Source organism: Sphaerodactylus townsendi, linkage group LG04 (genome assembly GCF_021028975.2).
Source record: "Sphaerodactylus townsendi isolate TG3544 linkage group LG04, MPM_Stown_v2.3, whole genome shotgun sequence".
NCBI classification, from domain to species: Eukaryota; Metazoa; Chordata; class Lepidosauria; order Squamata; family Sphaerodactylidae; genus Sphaerodactylus; species Sphaerodactylus townsendi.
The window spans coordinates 65314726-65330053 of record NC_059428.1 but is presented as its reverse complement, the minus strand read 5'-3'; the positions used below and the strand labels follow the sequence as shown (position 1 = coordinate 65330053).

Sequence of the window (15328 nt, the reverse complement as noted above, 5' to 3'; positions counted from 1 at the left end):
TATAAATGCTTTTTTATCACTGTACTATGTGTAATCATTCAAAGAATGAAGACTTCGCTTAAAAATGAATTTTAATGTTCATAGTCATTTGGAGCTATTTTCTGCTGCAGGAGCATGCAATTTTCTCTTTTGCTACAACAGGGGTCCCCAAACTACGGCCCGGGGGCCAAATGTGGCCCCCTGAAGGCATTTATCCGGCCCGCCAGGCATGGCGGCGATGGCTCCATTCACATGCAGTGGGGGCTCGAGGGAGAGGAGGAATCAGGTTCGGGGGAGCAAAGAGGGCAACTCCTCTTCAGTCGGCGGGGAGGGAAGCAAAGCGGGTGTGGATTTCCTGTCCCTGGATGCCCAGGACGGCCCTGAGGCTCGAGGTGGGGGAATGAGAACAAAGCGTGCTTTTGAGAGGGACAGGTGACTTCAGTTGAGCCCCAGTTGGGGCAGACTTTCCTATCTCTGAGGTTGGGGCAACAGATGTCGCGGCTCCCCAAAACACACAGTCATCCACGCACTGCTTCTTTGAGCTTCTTAACATGGGGCACTGAATCCACCTGGATTCCCCAGCCCCCACAGCGTTTCCAGAGAACTGGCAGGGTCTCGCCATCTGCTTCTGCAGGGCTCTCATGGGAGGGTTTCCCACTGGGTTGTTGTGCTTGCAGTCGCTCGTCTGCCTTCAGGCCCCCCCCACAACCTGTGAATGGCCAGGACCCACACACACCTGCTCAGTGCCCCTGGCAACAAGACTAGCCCGGAGAGAAAGCAAGCAGGGCGATCCCCACCCTCCACCCTGCAGGACTGGCTGGTAGGCGGTGAACTGGTCTCCATGGCTTTGACTGTTGGGTCTGCTGGAGGGAAAACAGAGCCCTGGAGATACCTGCAGCCTTCAGGATCTGCCAGATCGGCTCCCTTGGGCTCCTGGGCTCCTTTCTCCCCAACCAGCCTATGCAACAAGGCAATGCCCACAGGTCTGCTCTTTTTCTGTGACTGGAGTTGCTGCTTTCTAAACATTGCTGATCACAGTCAGGAGACATATTTGTGGATATTACCTCTAGGGGAGGCCTGGAGATGTCCCAGAATTACAGCTGGCCTCCAGGTGACAGAGATCAATTCCTAGAGAAAATGACTACTTTGGACGGTGGGCTCCCCACCCCAAACCCTGCCTTTCTTAGATTGCACCCCCAAATCTCCATGAATTTTCTGACCCAGAGTTGGAAACCTTACATGTGGCAACGCCTGCTCTTCCCTTCCCTCTCGGCTACTCCATGTGTTGCTCTCAGGCTTTCTGTTCCGCCCCACTCCCATTGGCATCAGCCAGGCTGGTGAATCACTCGCTGGCTGCTAGGGAGGAAAGAACCCAGGAAGATACCTGATCCTGGGTTAGATGGAATGCTTCATTGGGAAAGTTCTGCTTTTTTTTTTTACAGGGGAAGGTATTTCACAGCCTCCCCAACAATATTTGGAGCCCACCCTGTACTTGACATACTTTGGTCACTGTTCTAAAAATAGTCCATGACAGAAAGGCTGAAAGGTGAAATCAAACATTTTACAATCATTTGTGCATAGGAATTTGTTCATAGTTTTTTTTAGTCCGGCCCTCCAACAGTCTGAGGGATAGTGAACTGGCCCCCTGTTTAAAAAGTTTGGGGACCCCTGTGCTACAACATTACTGGCCACACTTTTATCTTTTGGTAGAAAATAGTATAGGAACAGAGAGCTGAAAAGCACATGACATTAGGATCTTGTAACCTGTGGCAGTTCTCTGTGACTGACAGCCACTGCTACAGTATAAAAATGTGGCAATAGTAATAATCCACCAGTTGAACCTTAATTTTCTAAGTAATAGAAAATTCTGTGGCTCAATCAAAGTGAAATCAAAAGTTTTTTCAGTAGAAGATTGAAACACTCTTTAAAAAACTGTTGATTGGCCTAAGGTTTACCTTAGAAAGTAGTCTACAGTGCTGTTTTTACTGTGCTATGAAACCACAGGGATATGAACAAATATTTTCCAGTTCAAGACCCTCATTGTAACACTGACTCTAAAAATCAATGGTTCTATTCTATTTATGTTGACAAGTACAGCTACCGCATGTCTTTCAACCTATAGACTTCTCCTATTTCCCATTTCAAATATTCTTGTTTTTGTTCATTTTCTCTTCATTCTGTACAGTCGCCTGATGTTGTATCATGTTGTTAAGAATCAATTAGCAAAATTTTTGAACATTTTAATATTGTGAACTGTAAATAATTTTTTGTACATATGGACAGTACAACCAACCAAAAGTTGTGGGCTGCTGAATTACAGAAGACTATCTCACGAGATTACAAATATGTTCTGCTGGCTGCAGAACAATTGGTGGGTGTCTGCCTCTTCATATTCATTAGACCTCAGCATGCACCATTTATCAGGTCAGTCCGCAGATATGCTGAAACAAATTGTTCTGAAGTTTTTTAAAAAAGTATTAAAGTTTATAATTATGCATGACTTTTTGATGTTATTTTAAGCTTATTGTTATCCAGTATGTTGTGTTGGAACTACTCATATTTCTTGGTAACATTATGCGATGTCAAAAAATAGTACTTTTGGTACAACAGTACTTTGCTTTTCCAGAACTACCTGTACCTATTTGTTGACTTGTGCTTCAACAGTAGTCAAGTGGCAAAGGTCTTTTGATATTCTGCCTCTTCAGACTACAAGTAGAAGACTGAACATTTGAAAGCTCTACCACAAAGAAATTGTGTGAGATTCAAATGATTCTCCCTGATGTACCGTATATATTCGTGTATGTCAACCCGAATATTAGTCGAGGCACCTAATTTTACTGCAAAAAACTGGGAAAACTTATTGACTCGAGTATAAGTCTAGGGTGGGAAATGCAGTAGCTACTGGTAAGTTTCAAAAATAAAAATAGATACCAATAAAAATGTTTTTGAATATTTATTTCAAAGAAAAACAGTATGATATCAACAATAACTTTAAAAGTTCTGAAGTGAAATATATAACTCTCACAGACAGTATCTCTTCAGAGTTTCATAGGGAAGATGCTCAACAAGATCCTGACAGGTTCTCCTTCAATACGGATAGCTTATCATTACACAGTGAAGATGCTTGCGTAGTGATGGCAGCCGCTGCCCCAAAGCAAGTCTTTTTTGCAGGTCTGCAAGCTCAGCTGGACAGAAGTCCCACCTGCTTTCCAAACTTCACCAAACATGGCTCATATCATCAGGAGGGTCACCTGATGATAGCCTGAAATTTTGGTGCCGCTGGCCTAAAAACTGTGCCTCCTGCTGGCCAACGAAGTAAAAACACTAAAAATATCAAAAAAAATGCAAACAAACCCCCACGTGATCAAATGGTGGGCGCCCGGGACATTTGTCGTCGAGCCCTTCGGGGGTGAGGCGGTCTACAAATATAATAAATAAATATAATAAATAAATATAATAAAACATGTTCCCGTGGTAGCTACGCCTCTCACTGAGGCTGATAAACAGTAGCAGTGACTATTTCCCTCAGAGATACTTAGTGTTTCATACACAGTTAAAGTAGACAGCACTTAGCAGCAGGAATGCTCAAAACCAAAAAACCTCAGAGATTTTTCTGATAGGAAGTTAACCTTCTCCCCCATCTGCATCACTTACTTGGACAATCAGAGTGCAGGAGGCCACAGCCAATTAGATGCCTCCCCTGTTCCTAGTCCTTTCTGCCCCACTCTGTAAGTTGTTTTAGACAAAACTGCAATTTTAAAGATCATATTTCCTTGCAGTCCGTCACACTACCATATTTAAGAGTTCCAGAGCTGAAGTAATTGAAAGGAAGAACTCTAATTTTGAACTAAGGATGGCGTACTAGTAATCCCTATCCATAAATGTCTTGGAGGGTAATTTAATTTTTAATGCATGTAATTAAGTCTATTCAAATGGCTTTATTAGCTCAATGTTATAATTAAACTGTACACAGAGGGTATTTGCCCCTATAACCTAGTTATAGCACAATTCTTTTCCAGCCCCATGATCTCTTTGGATTTGTTCAGTTTCTATAATACCATTTGTTCAAATAAAATATATTCTTAGATTGCCTCATTCCATAGGGCTGTAAAAGCTCCTGGCAGGAATGAAGCCAATAGTAGTTATCATACTTCCTGTGAAGCTGATGTAATAACTTTCATAATCTCTGGAACTGTTTGCACTTACAAAAGCATATGTCACATGGATGCAATAAAACAGCACAAAGCATCAGTAGGTGTACATGGTTACTCAGAGTAGAATTTAGAATTGTAAGTCACCAGCTACCTAGGAACTTGTATGAAGTAAGGATCACATAGAATGGTTAGGCAATAATAACTCTTGAAAATTGGAAAAGAACCGATTCTTTTTATTCTAGTTGTTTGTGGGCCATTAATTACTAATGCAATTGGAGGCTCCATATTAAATTCTTAGATGACTTTCAGTAAAGAAATACTAATATAATTGAGGCTGCTGAAGTCTTTTGCTGGTAAATTTTTACAAGTTCAACTGACATTTTCATTTTTATCATTTTAGAGATGTTGCAGTTGATACAGTGAAGACTGGCATGGGAGGAGCTACTGGTAATAAGGGTGCAGTAGCTATTCGGATGTTATTCCATACCTCCAGTCTTTGCTTTGTATGTAGTCATTTTGCTGCAGGACAGTCCCAAGTCAAAGAGAGAAATGAGGATTTCATAGAAATATGTCGGAAATTAAACTTCCCAATGGTAAGGAGCAGTCAGATGTCCTAACTAAATACTTTCAAAAAGTGCTGGGCAACCCAGTCCAAGGGGTGGGGCAGGGCGGGGCGGGGCGGGGGATTGGCATTTGAAGCGTCACTTATGCTGGTGGGGTGAAGCAAACTGGGAGGTGGACAGGCAGCATGGATCTTAGCGGCACCTGACCCAGAAATGCCTGCCACCAGAAGAGCTGTGCCAGCCTGAAGTTGGACGCCAGTGCACCTGGGGGGGGCGGGTAGACTAAAGTCTGTTGTTGGGCTGGAGGTGACTTTGGTTGGCGTCCTCCATGCTTTCAGCGCAGGAATTGCATATCCCTTAAACTTACAATTTCCTTTTGGGTGCGGTAAGTCCATTTTGGGCTATGGTGGACTTTCAGACAGCCAGAGTTTTCCAGATTTTCACAGCCTGTCCGTACCTCCTGGGAGCCCTCTTGTTGCCAAAGCCTCTGGATTGGGCCATTAATTAATTTTCCACAGAGCAGAGTATATATCTTTCTTGCAGAAGAAAATGTAACATATTACATTGTAATATTTCTGGGGAAATGTTTGACTATAATCTATTCCTTTATTCCAACATAAAAACATTTGCTTTGTTGCTGTAATCATTTGATCATATTTTCTGTGATTTTGTATGGAAGGATTTTTTCTGAATTATTTTGTTTCCTTCCATAGTTTTATTTAAATAGTTATAAACCGTTATTTCTCAAATTAGTTTATTCTTGTAGATTATAAAAATTAAGCAGGAAAAGAAACTGTAAAATTAGTATAAAGGCACACAAGGCTTGCTAAATGTGCTGTGATGCAAATATGATCTTGGTGACTTTCTTGTTTTTTTCCACAGGGAAGACTGCTCTTTTCCCATGATTATGTATTCTGGTGTGGTGACTTTAATTATCGTATAGATCTTCCTAATGAAGAAGTAAAGGAACTAATCCGGCAGCAGAATTGGGATGCCCTTCTTGCTGGAGATCAACTTGTCAATCAGAAAAATGCTGGGCAGGTAACAACTCAGGTTTTTCTCTTTTTTTGCTGACTACTAATTGTGTGTTATAACTTAATCTCTCAATTACTATAAGGACTAGTTCACTGTCTAAAATTATACATGTTCAGAAATAAGTAGGCTGACCAGCCGTCCCGTTTGAAAGCGCGTCCGTCGCGCTGCTGGTTCAAATTTGATATTCCCGTGTCTCGCGGGTTCTACAAATTGTCCCTATTTTTGGGAGGTTGCTGCACTGCCTTGGGGGTGCAAGGCAGTGTCGCGGCCTACCGTGCGCCCGACACGCGGGAGCGCGCGCCTATTCACAGAACTTTACGTTTGCCGCTCTGTCACAGGGCGGCAGATGGCAAGCCCCAGAAGCCTGTGCGCTCCTGCGGCTGCGCGCTCCTGCGGCCGCGTGCACGGGCTTCTGGGGCTTGCCGTTTGCCGCCCTGTCACAGGGTGGCAAATGGCAAGCCGCAGAACCCCATGATAACTCTTGGAAGAGGGCTCTTCACAGCCGCTTCCAGATCCCACGAGTTCAGCGAAAAGGTGACCATCTGGTCACCTTAGAAATAAACTGGTCTGAAATCGGGTCTCTCTTGGTCTTTAATATTCCCATTAGATTTACTGGGATGCAGGCGCCTCTGCCTCAGCTGCTACAATGGTGAAAGCAAAATTAAGGCAGAATCTGGAGGTTTGTTTTAGGTGCAGTAAAACAAAATGGAAAATCACTGCAGCTAATTATAGGATCTCTGTACCTCTCTGGTACATTTAAAGTTGTTGACTGATATTCTGGGATTAAATTTCTCCCCAGTGGAATATTTTTGCACAATTCATAGGCAAATGGCATTACAACTTTTTTCTTTTAGGACGTTGGCTTATGCCTATCGAGTACTGGGTCATCTTCAAGGTGTTAGTTTTGACCTCTAAGGCTGTCAGCAGTATTGGACCTACATATCTTAGGGACCGTCTCTCTCCCCGTATTGCCCTCCGTTCTTCGGAGGAGAACCTTCTGGTGATCCCTGGCCCGAAGGATATCCGGCTGGTTTCCACAACGGCCAGGACCTGCTGGATTAAGCTCCCACATGAGATCAGGGCCCTGTAGGATCTGAATCAATTCCGCAGGGCCTGTCAGACAAAGCTATTCCGCCAGGCTTTTTCAGGAGGCCAGCCAGGTTGACATCTATCAAATACTGGCCCCCGTGGGTTAATGGTTTTTGGTCACCATCTTTTATTCTTGTTCTATATTGTGGGTATTTTTATTGTATTGTATTTTAATTATTTATTACTGTTTTTGAAAATTATATTGCTTGATTTTTGTTGTGTACCGCCCTGAGCCCTTTGGGCATAGGCAATGTATAAATATAAGAAATAAATAAATATTCGTTAACTGTGTCCCAAAGTACAGATATATAATTTTCTTTCTGCCAACAAAAACATGTGAGGTATAAACACTCCCAAAAGTATAAACTGATTTTGTAGTTGAGGTTGTTTCTTCCCACCCTGCCCCCGCCAGCAACATGTAGAAATCTTGATCCAGAAAAATGTTAGTAGCTTTTCACAGGAACATTTTATTTATTTGAAGGATATATACAGTTTTAATATTTTAATTTTTAATGTTTTAATATTTAATGTTTTGTTTCAGGTACGTAGGTTAAACATTTGTTCACCAATTTGCCTAGTTGCAAGTTTAAAAGTTGACCCTACAATTTGTAATGATTGAGGAAATTTTTGTGACAGTTTTACTGTTTTGGTGTTAATATTATTTTTATAATAATATTATTATATTTACCCTGGTTTTAGTATTGGTGGAAAAATTAGATTTTGTAGTTTTTCTAAAAATCACTTCAATTTATCTATGTTTATGTTCAGACAATTGGGCAGTTTGTCTTCGTTTGTGGAGCTTTTAAACTGGTTTTTCCTGTTGTGAGCCAGTGCAGTTTGGTGGTTAGGATGACATAATAGAATCTTGGAGAATAAAATAGAGGAGAGCAACGTAAACCACTTTAGGTACATGTAAGGAAGGAAGGGCATAAAGTAAATAAATTGATGGCTGTGTGATATGCAAGAGGCATTTTTCACTTTTGAGGCAGTAAAATTGCAACATTCCTGTTAACTCTAGTTCTCTTCCTTTCAGGTATTCAGAGGCTTTTTAGAAGGAAAAGTAGCCTTTGCCCCAACTTACAAATCTGACGTATTTGGGGTTGACCTGTTACCAATGGTGAAGAAAATCGCACACCAGCCTGTGGGACGAATGGGTATTACGGTGTTGTGGAAGAGAAGAAAGTGGCCTTTTGACCGATCAGGTCAGCGAATAAAATTAACTTGAATTTTATTAACATGAAGTGGCCCATCTCCTTCTGATAAGGGAGATAAAAGAATTTCTAAAAATACTCAGAAATGCTTATCGACTGCCTGTAATGTTGATAACTATGAACTTACGTTTATCGGCGTATTACTGAAAATGGTATTAATTTTCAGTAAAATGTATGACCAGTTAATTCTTTACTACTTGTATGTGGCTGTGTATATCTGTAGTACTGAGAATTTCCGCAAAACACTTTCAACACTTAAAATGTACTATATAAGTGTTAAGTAAGCCAAGCCGCAATACAAAATACTTATTCAACTTTTTTCGTATGCCCGTTAGTGTGTTATTGATATGTGTACGGTATTGACGCAAAATGCTTTAAGCTTGATGATCCTTTCTTAACTTCCATTTCCAAAAAAAGAGATGCAACTAGTAAAACAGGTACCTGTTTTGCTGGTGATGGCCACTAACCTGGATAGCTTTAAAAGGACAGATTTATGTAGGAAAAGTCAATCTATGGCTACACAGACCAGGTGCCCGGGAACAGCAGCAGCAGAAGGCCATTGCTTTCACATCCTGCATACAAGCTCCCAAAGAAGAATCTGAATGGGCCACTACAAATGTAACGGTCTTCATGGACTTCAGATGGTCTAATGGTCTGATCCAGCGGAGCGAGCTCTTTCTTGTGTTCGCCTAACATGTTCTTACCTCTACTACACAACTAGGTTTGGCGCTGGAACGGCTATTTAAGTTACGTATGAATATAGTATCTCCCTTCTTTTGCTTCTTCTGAGTTCAACCTGAATCGGTGCAACTTATTCGCCAGTGTCATTTAATTTGATAGTATTGGTTGTTAGCGGATCATATGGATCTTCTGGTTTGCACTTTCGCATGATAGAGGTAAACTTCTTTACACCTGGAGTCCTGGAACTTTGTTGTATTATGGAAGGGCAGAGCTGAAAACATCTGATCATAGGTTTGAATTTTTCATGTTGTAATACCTTCTAATCTCTCAACAAACTACTTCATTGTGGTGTTGTGTGGTTTCTGGGTTGTATGGCCATGTTCTAGTAGCATTTTCTCCTGACGTTTCACCTGCATCTGTGGCTGGCATCTTCAGAGGATCTGATGGTAGTGAGTAAGTGGAGTACTATACCTATTATGGAAGAATGTCATCGAGACGAAAGAAAGAACCATTTGCCTGTTAACAAGGGTAAAGGGTGCAATTAGCAAGCTTGATTTACATGTGTTGGGTGGGATCCACCCTTTTAGCATGTGAGGAAACATGAAGATAGCACAATCAATTAGTGAGGGCATCTGCATTGTAGTAGCCTGGCCTTTTGATCCCTCTGATTGCTTACTACCTAGAGTGGTGGGTGGTGGTCTGGGTGGTGTTCACTAGCCTTTGACTGCTTACTGCCTGGCAACATCCTTTGTCTGGGTGGTGTTCATTTGTCATTGTCTTGAGTCTAGTGTTTTTCAATAGTGGTAGCCAAATTTTGTTCATTTTCATGGTTTCTTCTTTTCTGTTGAAATTGTGGATTTCAGTGGCTTCTCTGTGACATAGTGGTTGTCAGAGTGGTCCAGAATTTCTGTGTTTTCAAATTATATTCTGTGCCCAGCTTGGTTTATCATGTGTTCTGCTATTGCTGATTTTTCCGGCTGAATGAGTCTGCAGTGCCTTTCATGTTCTTTGATTCGTGCCTGGGTGCTGCGTGAATAGTCCCCGCATAGACTTGTCCATGGCTACGCGATACGAGGTGAACTCACAGGGTGAAGAGGATCCCTCTTATCGACTGAAGCATTAGCATTTGTCGAATTTTCTTAGTGGGTCTGTAGATTGTTTGGCGGTCATATTTCTTCATCAGTTTCCCTATTCGATCAGTGATTCCTCTAATGTATGGTAAGAACACTTTCCCTCTGAGTGGTTGTTTATCTTCTTTCCTGTGGTTTGTTCTTGGTCTTGCAGCTCTTCTGGTGTCTGTAGTGGAGCAACCATTAGCCTATAGAGCCCAGTTTAGGTAATTCAGTTCATCTTGAAGGAGATGGGCTTCACAGATTCTTTTTGCATGATCTACCAAAGTTTTTATTATACTCCTTTTCTGTCCTGAGTGATGATTGGATTTTTTATGTAGATATATATCAGTGTGGGTAGGTTTTCTGTAGATTGCGTGGCCCAATTGCTGGTTTGGTTTGCGGATGACGAAGACATCTAGAAATGGTATCTTTCCCTCATTTTCTTTTTCCATAGTAAATTGGATGTTCGGGTGGATATTGTTAATGTGGTCCAGAAACTTGTTTAGTTCTTCTCCGTGGCTCCAAATTGTGAACGTGTCATTCACATAACGGAACCAAAATAGTGGGCTTTTTTGGTGCTGTTTCCAGGGCTTGTTTCTCAAAGTGTTCCATGTAAAAATGCATTGTGTTTGCCAGCATTATTTGTTTTCTAACTCTTGGTGATGTTTTTTCCAGACCTGTTGTTTCACTGGTTGATATAGATATCTTTGAAGTTGATGGAGAAGAGCGGCAGAAAATTTACAAGGAAGTGATTACAGTACAGGGACCACCAGACGGCACAATAATGGTCTCCATCAAAGGGTCTTCATCAGAAGAGAACTATTTTGATGATGCTTTGATTGATGAACTTCTTCAAAAATTTGCAACATATGGTGAAGTTATACTTATAAGGTTAGACCACCTTGATTTCAAAAGTACTATTGTAGCATAACCAGTTTTCTTAATTATTATTTATTTCAGACATTTATTAGCCACTTTTCTTCCATACTGTCAGGCCAGACCCTGTCTCTGGTCTTGTTCAGTTATGTTTAGAAAGACAAGGAAGGAAATAATACCAAAGAATTGGGCTTTAAACAGAAATATTTGTTTTTACTGTGCAGAACACAGGGTGTCTATAAGAGTCACACACAACCAGCCAAAGACTTCCTCTTTTTATAGATACAAAGAATACATGCGTCATAATTCATAATCATACCTGCATACATACCCTGTATAGTCATATTTCTCCCACATATTCTTTCTTCTTTAGCATTAAAACCAAATTGGCTTGTCTGATCCTTCTTTACACACAAGCTGAAATTTCTCTTTTCTTCCCATATGCAAGGGGCAGCAATAAACTGAATTCTGTCTTTCTGGTTTTCAATCTAGATAACCAGTTCCCAACATTCCTAAGGGTGGGTTCCTAAGGGAGAAATACATCCTTGTGTAAGGATTTCACATACAACTTCTTCACTATAAAAGGTTAAAAATGATTTTGACAAATATATGATTCTGATAGAATACATGTTACATAGATATCTCATTGTCATTTCGGTGTTCATTAAAATATAGAAAAACACATTTTCAATTATCTGATCAAATTCCTCTCTATTCTGATTTTTGATCTCTTCATTTCTATGTTTATTTCACGTAGGCCGGCATCTCATCTATTTGGGTAGACCTAAAAGGTCTATTAGATATGCTCTCTCTCTCTCACAACTCTAAAACCTGTTCCACGATGTTATAAATTCCTTAGTGACATTATCTTTTCTTGCCTGCATAACCAGTTTACCTAGAGAGAAAACCCACCTGAATCTCTGATTGTATAAATCCCTTATTCTTTAATATCAAAAACAATTTTAGGCATAGTCTCCATCTTCACAGTGCAGAACTCCAGATGGCTTGCAGTATAAATAAAACATCATTTAAAAAGACAATAAAAATAACAATTACAAAGTGTATAGAAGTCATAGTTTAAAAACTCCAGCTAGGGACTGAACTTAAACTTCTACATGCAACAAATAAAACCAGTGGCTCAACAATTGAAAAATACAAGCAACAATGAACTTGTACTCTGTAATTTTACACCTTTTAATGTGTCATGTTAACACTTATTAATTGCTTTAATTCTGTTTTTTTCTCCTGAGTTTTGATTCGTTCTCTAATCCAAATCCTATTCATTATTTGTTGAATGTCCCATCCTGTTGTTTATAATCTTTATAATCTGCCTTGATTTCCAATGAGAAAGGCAGTTTATAAATAACTTAAACAAAATACTGTTATTTAATTTTTTTGAAAAGAATATTTATACTCTGATTTCTAACTTGATTTTTAATTCTGATTTCATAAGTAATTTTTACATTGTGACTTCGATTAAACTATTTTAAAATAATATTTATTGAAATTTCTATATATAATTTTAGTGTACCTTTAAAACAAGAACAAAAATGTAATCTCTAAACATTAACAAATTATAGAATATGTTTGTGTAATTGTTAGGGGTTGTTTTCAAAACACATATGTTCCGTTAACTATCAACATTTTTTAAAGTTCATATTGAAGCTGTCACTTTAGTAAATGGTTTTGCATTTAACTTCTTGTGTAGTTATAAACTGTTTATTAAAACATATTTAATGTGGCATAACATATGCAGTTTTAAATTTGGGATGGTTTTTAAAATCGACAGAAGTTAGTCAGGAAAAGTCAGAGAAATGGAAAATAAAATTTTAATGGCAACCTTGACTGAGGAGCCATATACACTCAGAAGAAGGGAAATAACATTTTCTAGTTCTCAGAGCACACATGACATGGTAATAGTCCTTCCTGTGGTTTACTGTTTGCTGCAACTGGTTTATTTTCTAAAGTAAAAGTATAGGCACACATTTTTACTTTATTGAAGGATGCCTTCCTGCCTTTTATGCTTAACATTTGTGCTTCTAGAGCACCTGTTGCAAGGATGGTTCCTGAATTATGCTTCTCAGGTGCTGTGATATAATATCATTATGCACCTTGGAGAGCTGGTATGGTATATTGGTAAAGAGCAGTAGATTCTAATCTGGAGAACCAGGTTTGATTCCCCACTCCTCCACATGAATGGCCCCACCTACCTCACAAGGTGACTGTTGTAGAAAGAGGAAGGGGAAGAAGTTTGTAAGCTTGAGATAAAGGTGGTGTATAAATCGAAACTCTTCTTCATGTGGTTCAACTGAAAATATAAATGTGTTTTGTAATTTGTTATGTCTTCTATAGATTTGTAGATGACAAAATGTGGGTGACATTTTTGGAAGGGAGCTCTGCTTTGAATGTTCTGAACCTGAATGGTATTGAGGTAAGGTACAACTTACGAAACTCCTGTAGCTTGCTAAATAGTAATTTTATAAGCATGTTGTGATGATTTTGATTGGCTTGATCCATTTATGATGCATGCTTTTCCAGTGCATTGCTCTTATATATATTGTGAATGTTTGAGATCTGTTGGAGCTAAAACCTGCTAAAAACTAGTTCCCCTGAGCAATGAAATCAAAATAGACAATGTTCTAGCCATGCAGGTCTGGATCTTTGGAAGTCATGTTCTGATGATTAGGTTTACTAGCCTTGCAAGCTGAGCTGTCTAGCTGCCTTACCACAGAGGCAATGCCTACTGTTCTGGTTTCTGAAATGAGACCAGGCTGATCATGGGAAGCAAGAGGATTATGGTTCCTTAGGTCTTAAGACATCAGTATTTAACCTATGGAATTTATTCTGTATTTCCATTTTATTCCTGGAATAAATTTCACTTTTAAGTTTGTTTCTAATTCCACACCTTTCAAACAAATTAGAATGCAACGAGATTCAAAATCTTTCATTGCATTATAAGGGAGACCTTTTACCACTCTTTTTATTCCAATATTAAATGTGCAGTTTTTAAAAAATGTCTATTTTACTCAATTTGTGTAAATGCTTTGAAACTAACAAGGTTGGTTTTTCTTTGATCTTATGGAAATTCAGCTTCTTGGGAAAACAATTAACATTAATTTGAAAAGCCCAGATTGGATCAAGAGCTTGGAAGAAGAAATGGATTTGGAGAAAGTTAATTTTGGATTGCCTTCATCAATAAGCTCTACTTTGCTTTGTGAAGATGCAGAAGTTTCTACAGACTACGATATGGAAGGTTTGCTGAACTCAGTCTTGAATCTGTGTTTTGGAAGCTGTTCTGTGTGCTTAAGCTTCATAGTACTGAAATAAAACAAAATAAAAGCCACTCGGTTTCAGTGTTTCCTGATGTACAGTGCTACTGTTTATCTGTAGCAGTAATCTGTTTATCAACAGAAGTTGCCCTATCGTTGCCATCTGTGCTTTCTGTTCTTATTCTTAGGGATCGGTTCATCCGCACTAGGTTGCAATTGGCTGTCACTCATTAGATCATGAATGTAATGTTCTGTTTGAAGATTGTCTGCAGTTCTCAGTGATTAAAAACAATTGAAAACTTATCTCCCATTTAAAATGGGATGCTTAGATTTCATCTTATTATCCACTCTGAATTGTACTTGGTTGTGTCTGAAATTGTGTAGAAAAGTGATTAACAATTAATGATTTTAATTTTTAAGTGTCTTTGCTATACTAATTGCAGTAGGATAGATGGATCTGTGGCTCCATTAAGAGTATTTCCTTTGTTTCCAGGTGATATTGATGACTACAGTGCTGAAGTAGAAGAAATCCTTCCTCAGCACCTGCAGCTAGCATCAGGTTCTTGCCTTGGAGCTTCACCTGGCTCTTCACCTCGTTCAAGCCCCTGCCAGTCACCTACACCATCTGATGGACCTCCTCCATCAAGGCCAAGCAGAACACCTAGCAAGACTCCTGGACCGCCTATATCTTCTCAAGGTAGTATCACATCTTAGCAGTTGTTGTTCTATGTATTGTCGAAGGCTTTCACGGCCGGAATCACTTGGGTGCTGTGTGGTTTCCGGGCTGTATGGCCGTGTTCTAGCAGCATTCTCTCCTGACATTTCGCCTGCATCTGTGGCTGGCATCTTCAGAGGATCTGGTGTTGGGAAAGCAAGTGGAGTATATATATCTGTTGGAGTGTCCAGGGTGGGTGGAGAAACATAGTCTGTGAGTAACAAAGAGGGCAACCAGGTCAATAGTTGAGGGCATCTGAATAGAAGTATGAGTAACAAATGAAGCATTATAGCATGGGAGTGTCAATGGAGATAGCAAGGTCACTGGTGGGAGCATCTGAATAGAAGTATCCTGGCCTTTGTTTCTTTTATCTATGGTCATCCTGTGTTTGTGTGGAGCTGGTTAGACACTGTCTTGACTCTAGTATTTTTCAACACTGGCAGCCAAGTCCTGTTCATTTTCATAGTTTCTTCCTTCCTGTTAAAATTGTCCATGTGCTTATGGATTTCAATTGCTTCTCTGTGTAGTCTGACGTAGTGGCTTTCAGAGTGGTCCAGAATTTCTCGTGTTTTTCAAAATAATATTCTATGTGTCCAGGTTGGTTTATCAGAAGTGTTCTGCTATTGCTGATTTTTCTGGCTGAA

The 15328-nt window shown here is 39.8% G+C and overlaps 1 protein-coding gene across 1 annotated transcript in view; it reads left to right on the top strand.

The window, feature by feature from the left end:
• SYNJ1 (synaptojanin 1) overlaps positions 1-15328 on the top strand; it is a 71670-nt gene that overhangs the window by 35232 nt on the left and 21110 nt on the right. Inside the window, 10 exon segments of the mRNA XM_048492366.1 lie at positions 2263-2403; positions 4534-4726; positions 5579-5737; positions 7854-8022; positions 8885-8916; positions 8918-9003; positions 10500-10715; positions 13053-13131; positions 13791-13953; positions 14463-14666. Of these exon segments, the coding sequence (XP_048348323.1) occupies positions 2263-2403; positions 4534-4726; positions 5579-5737; positions 7854-8022; positions 8885-8916; positions 8918-9003; positions 10500-10715; positions 13053-13131; positions 13791-13953; positions 14463-14666 (1442 nt within the window).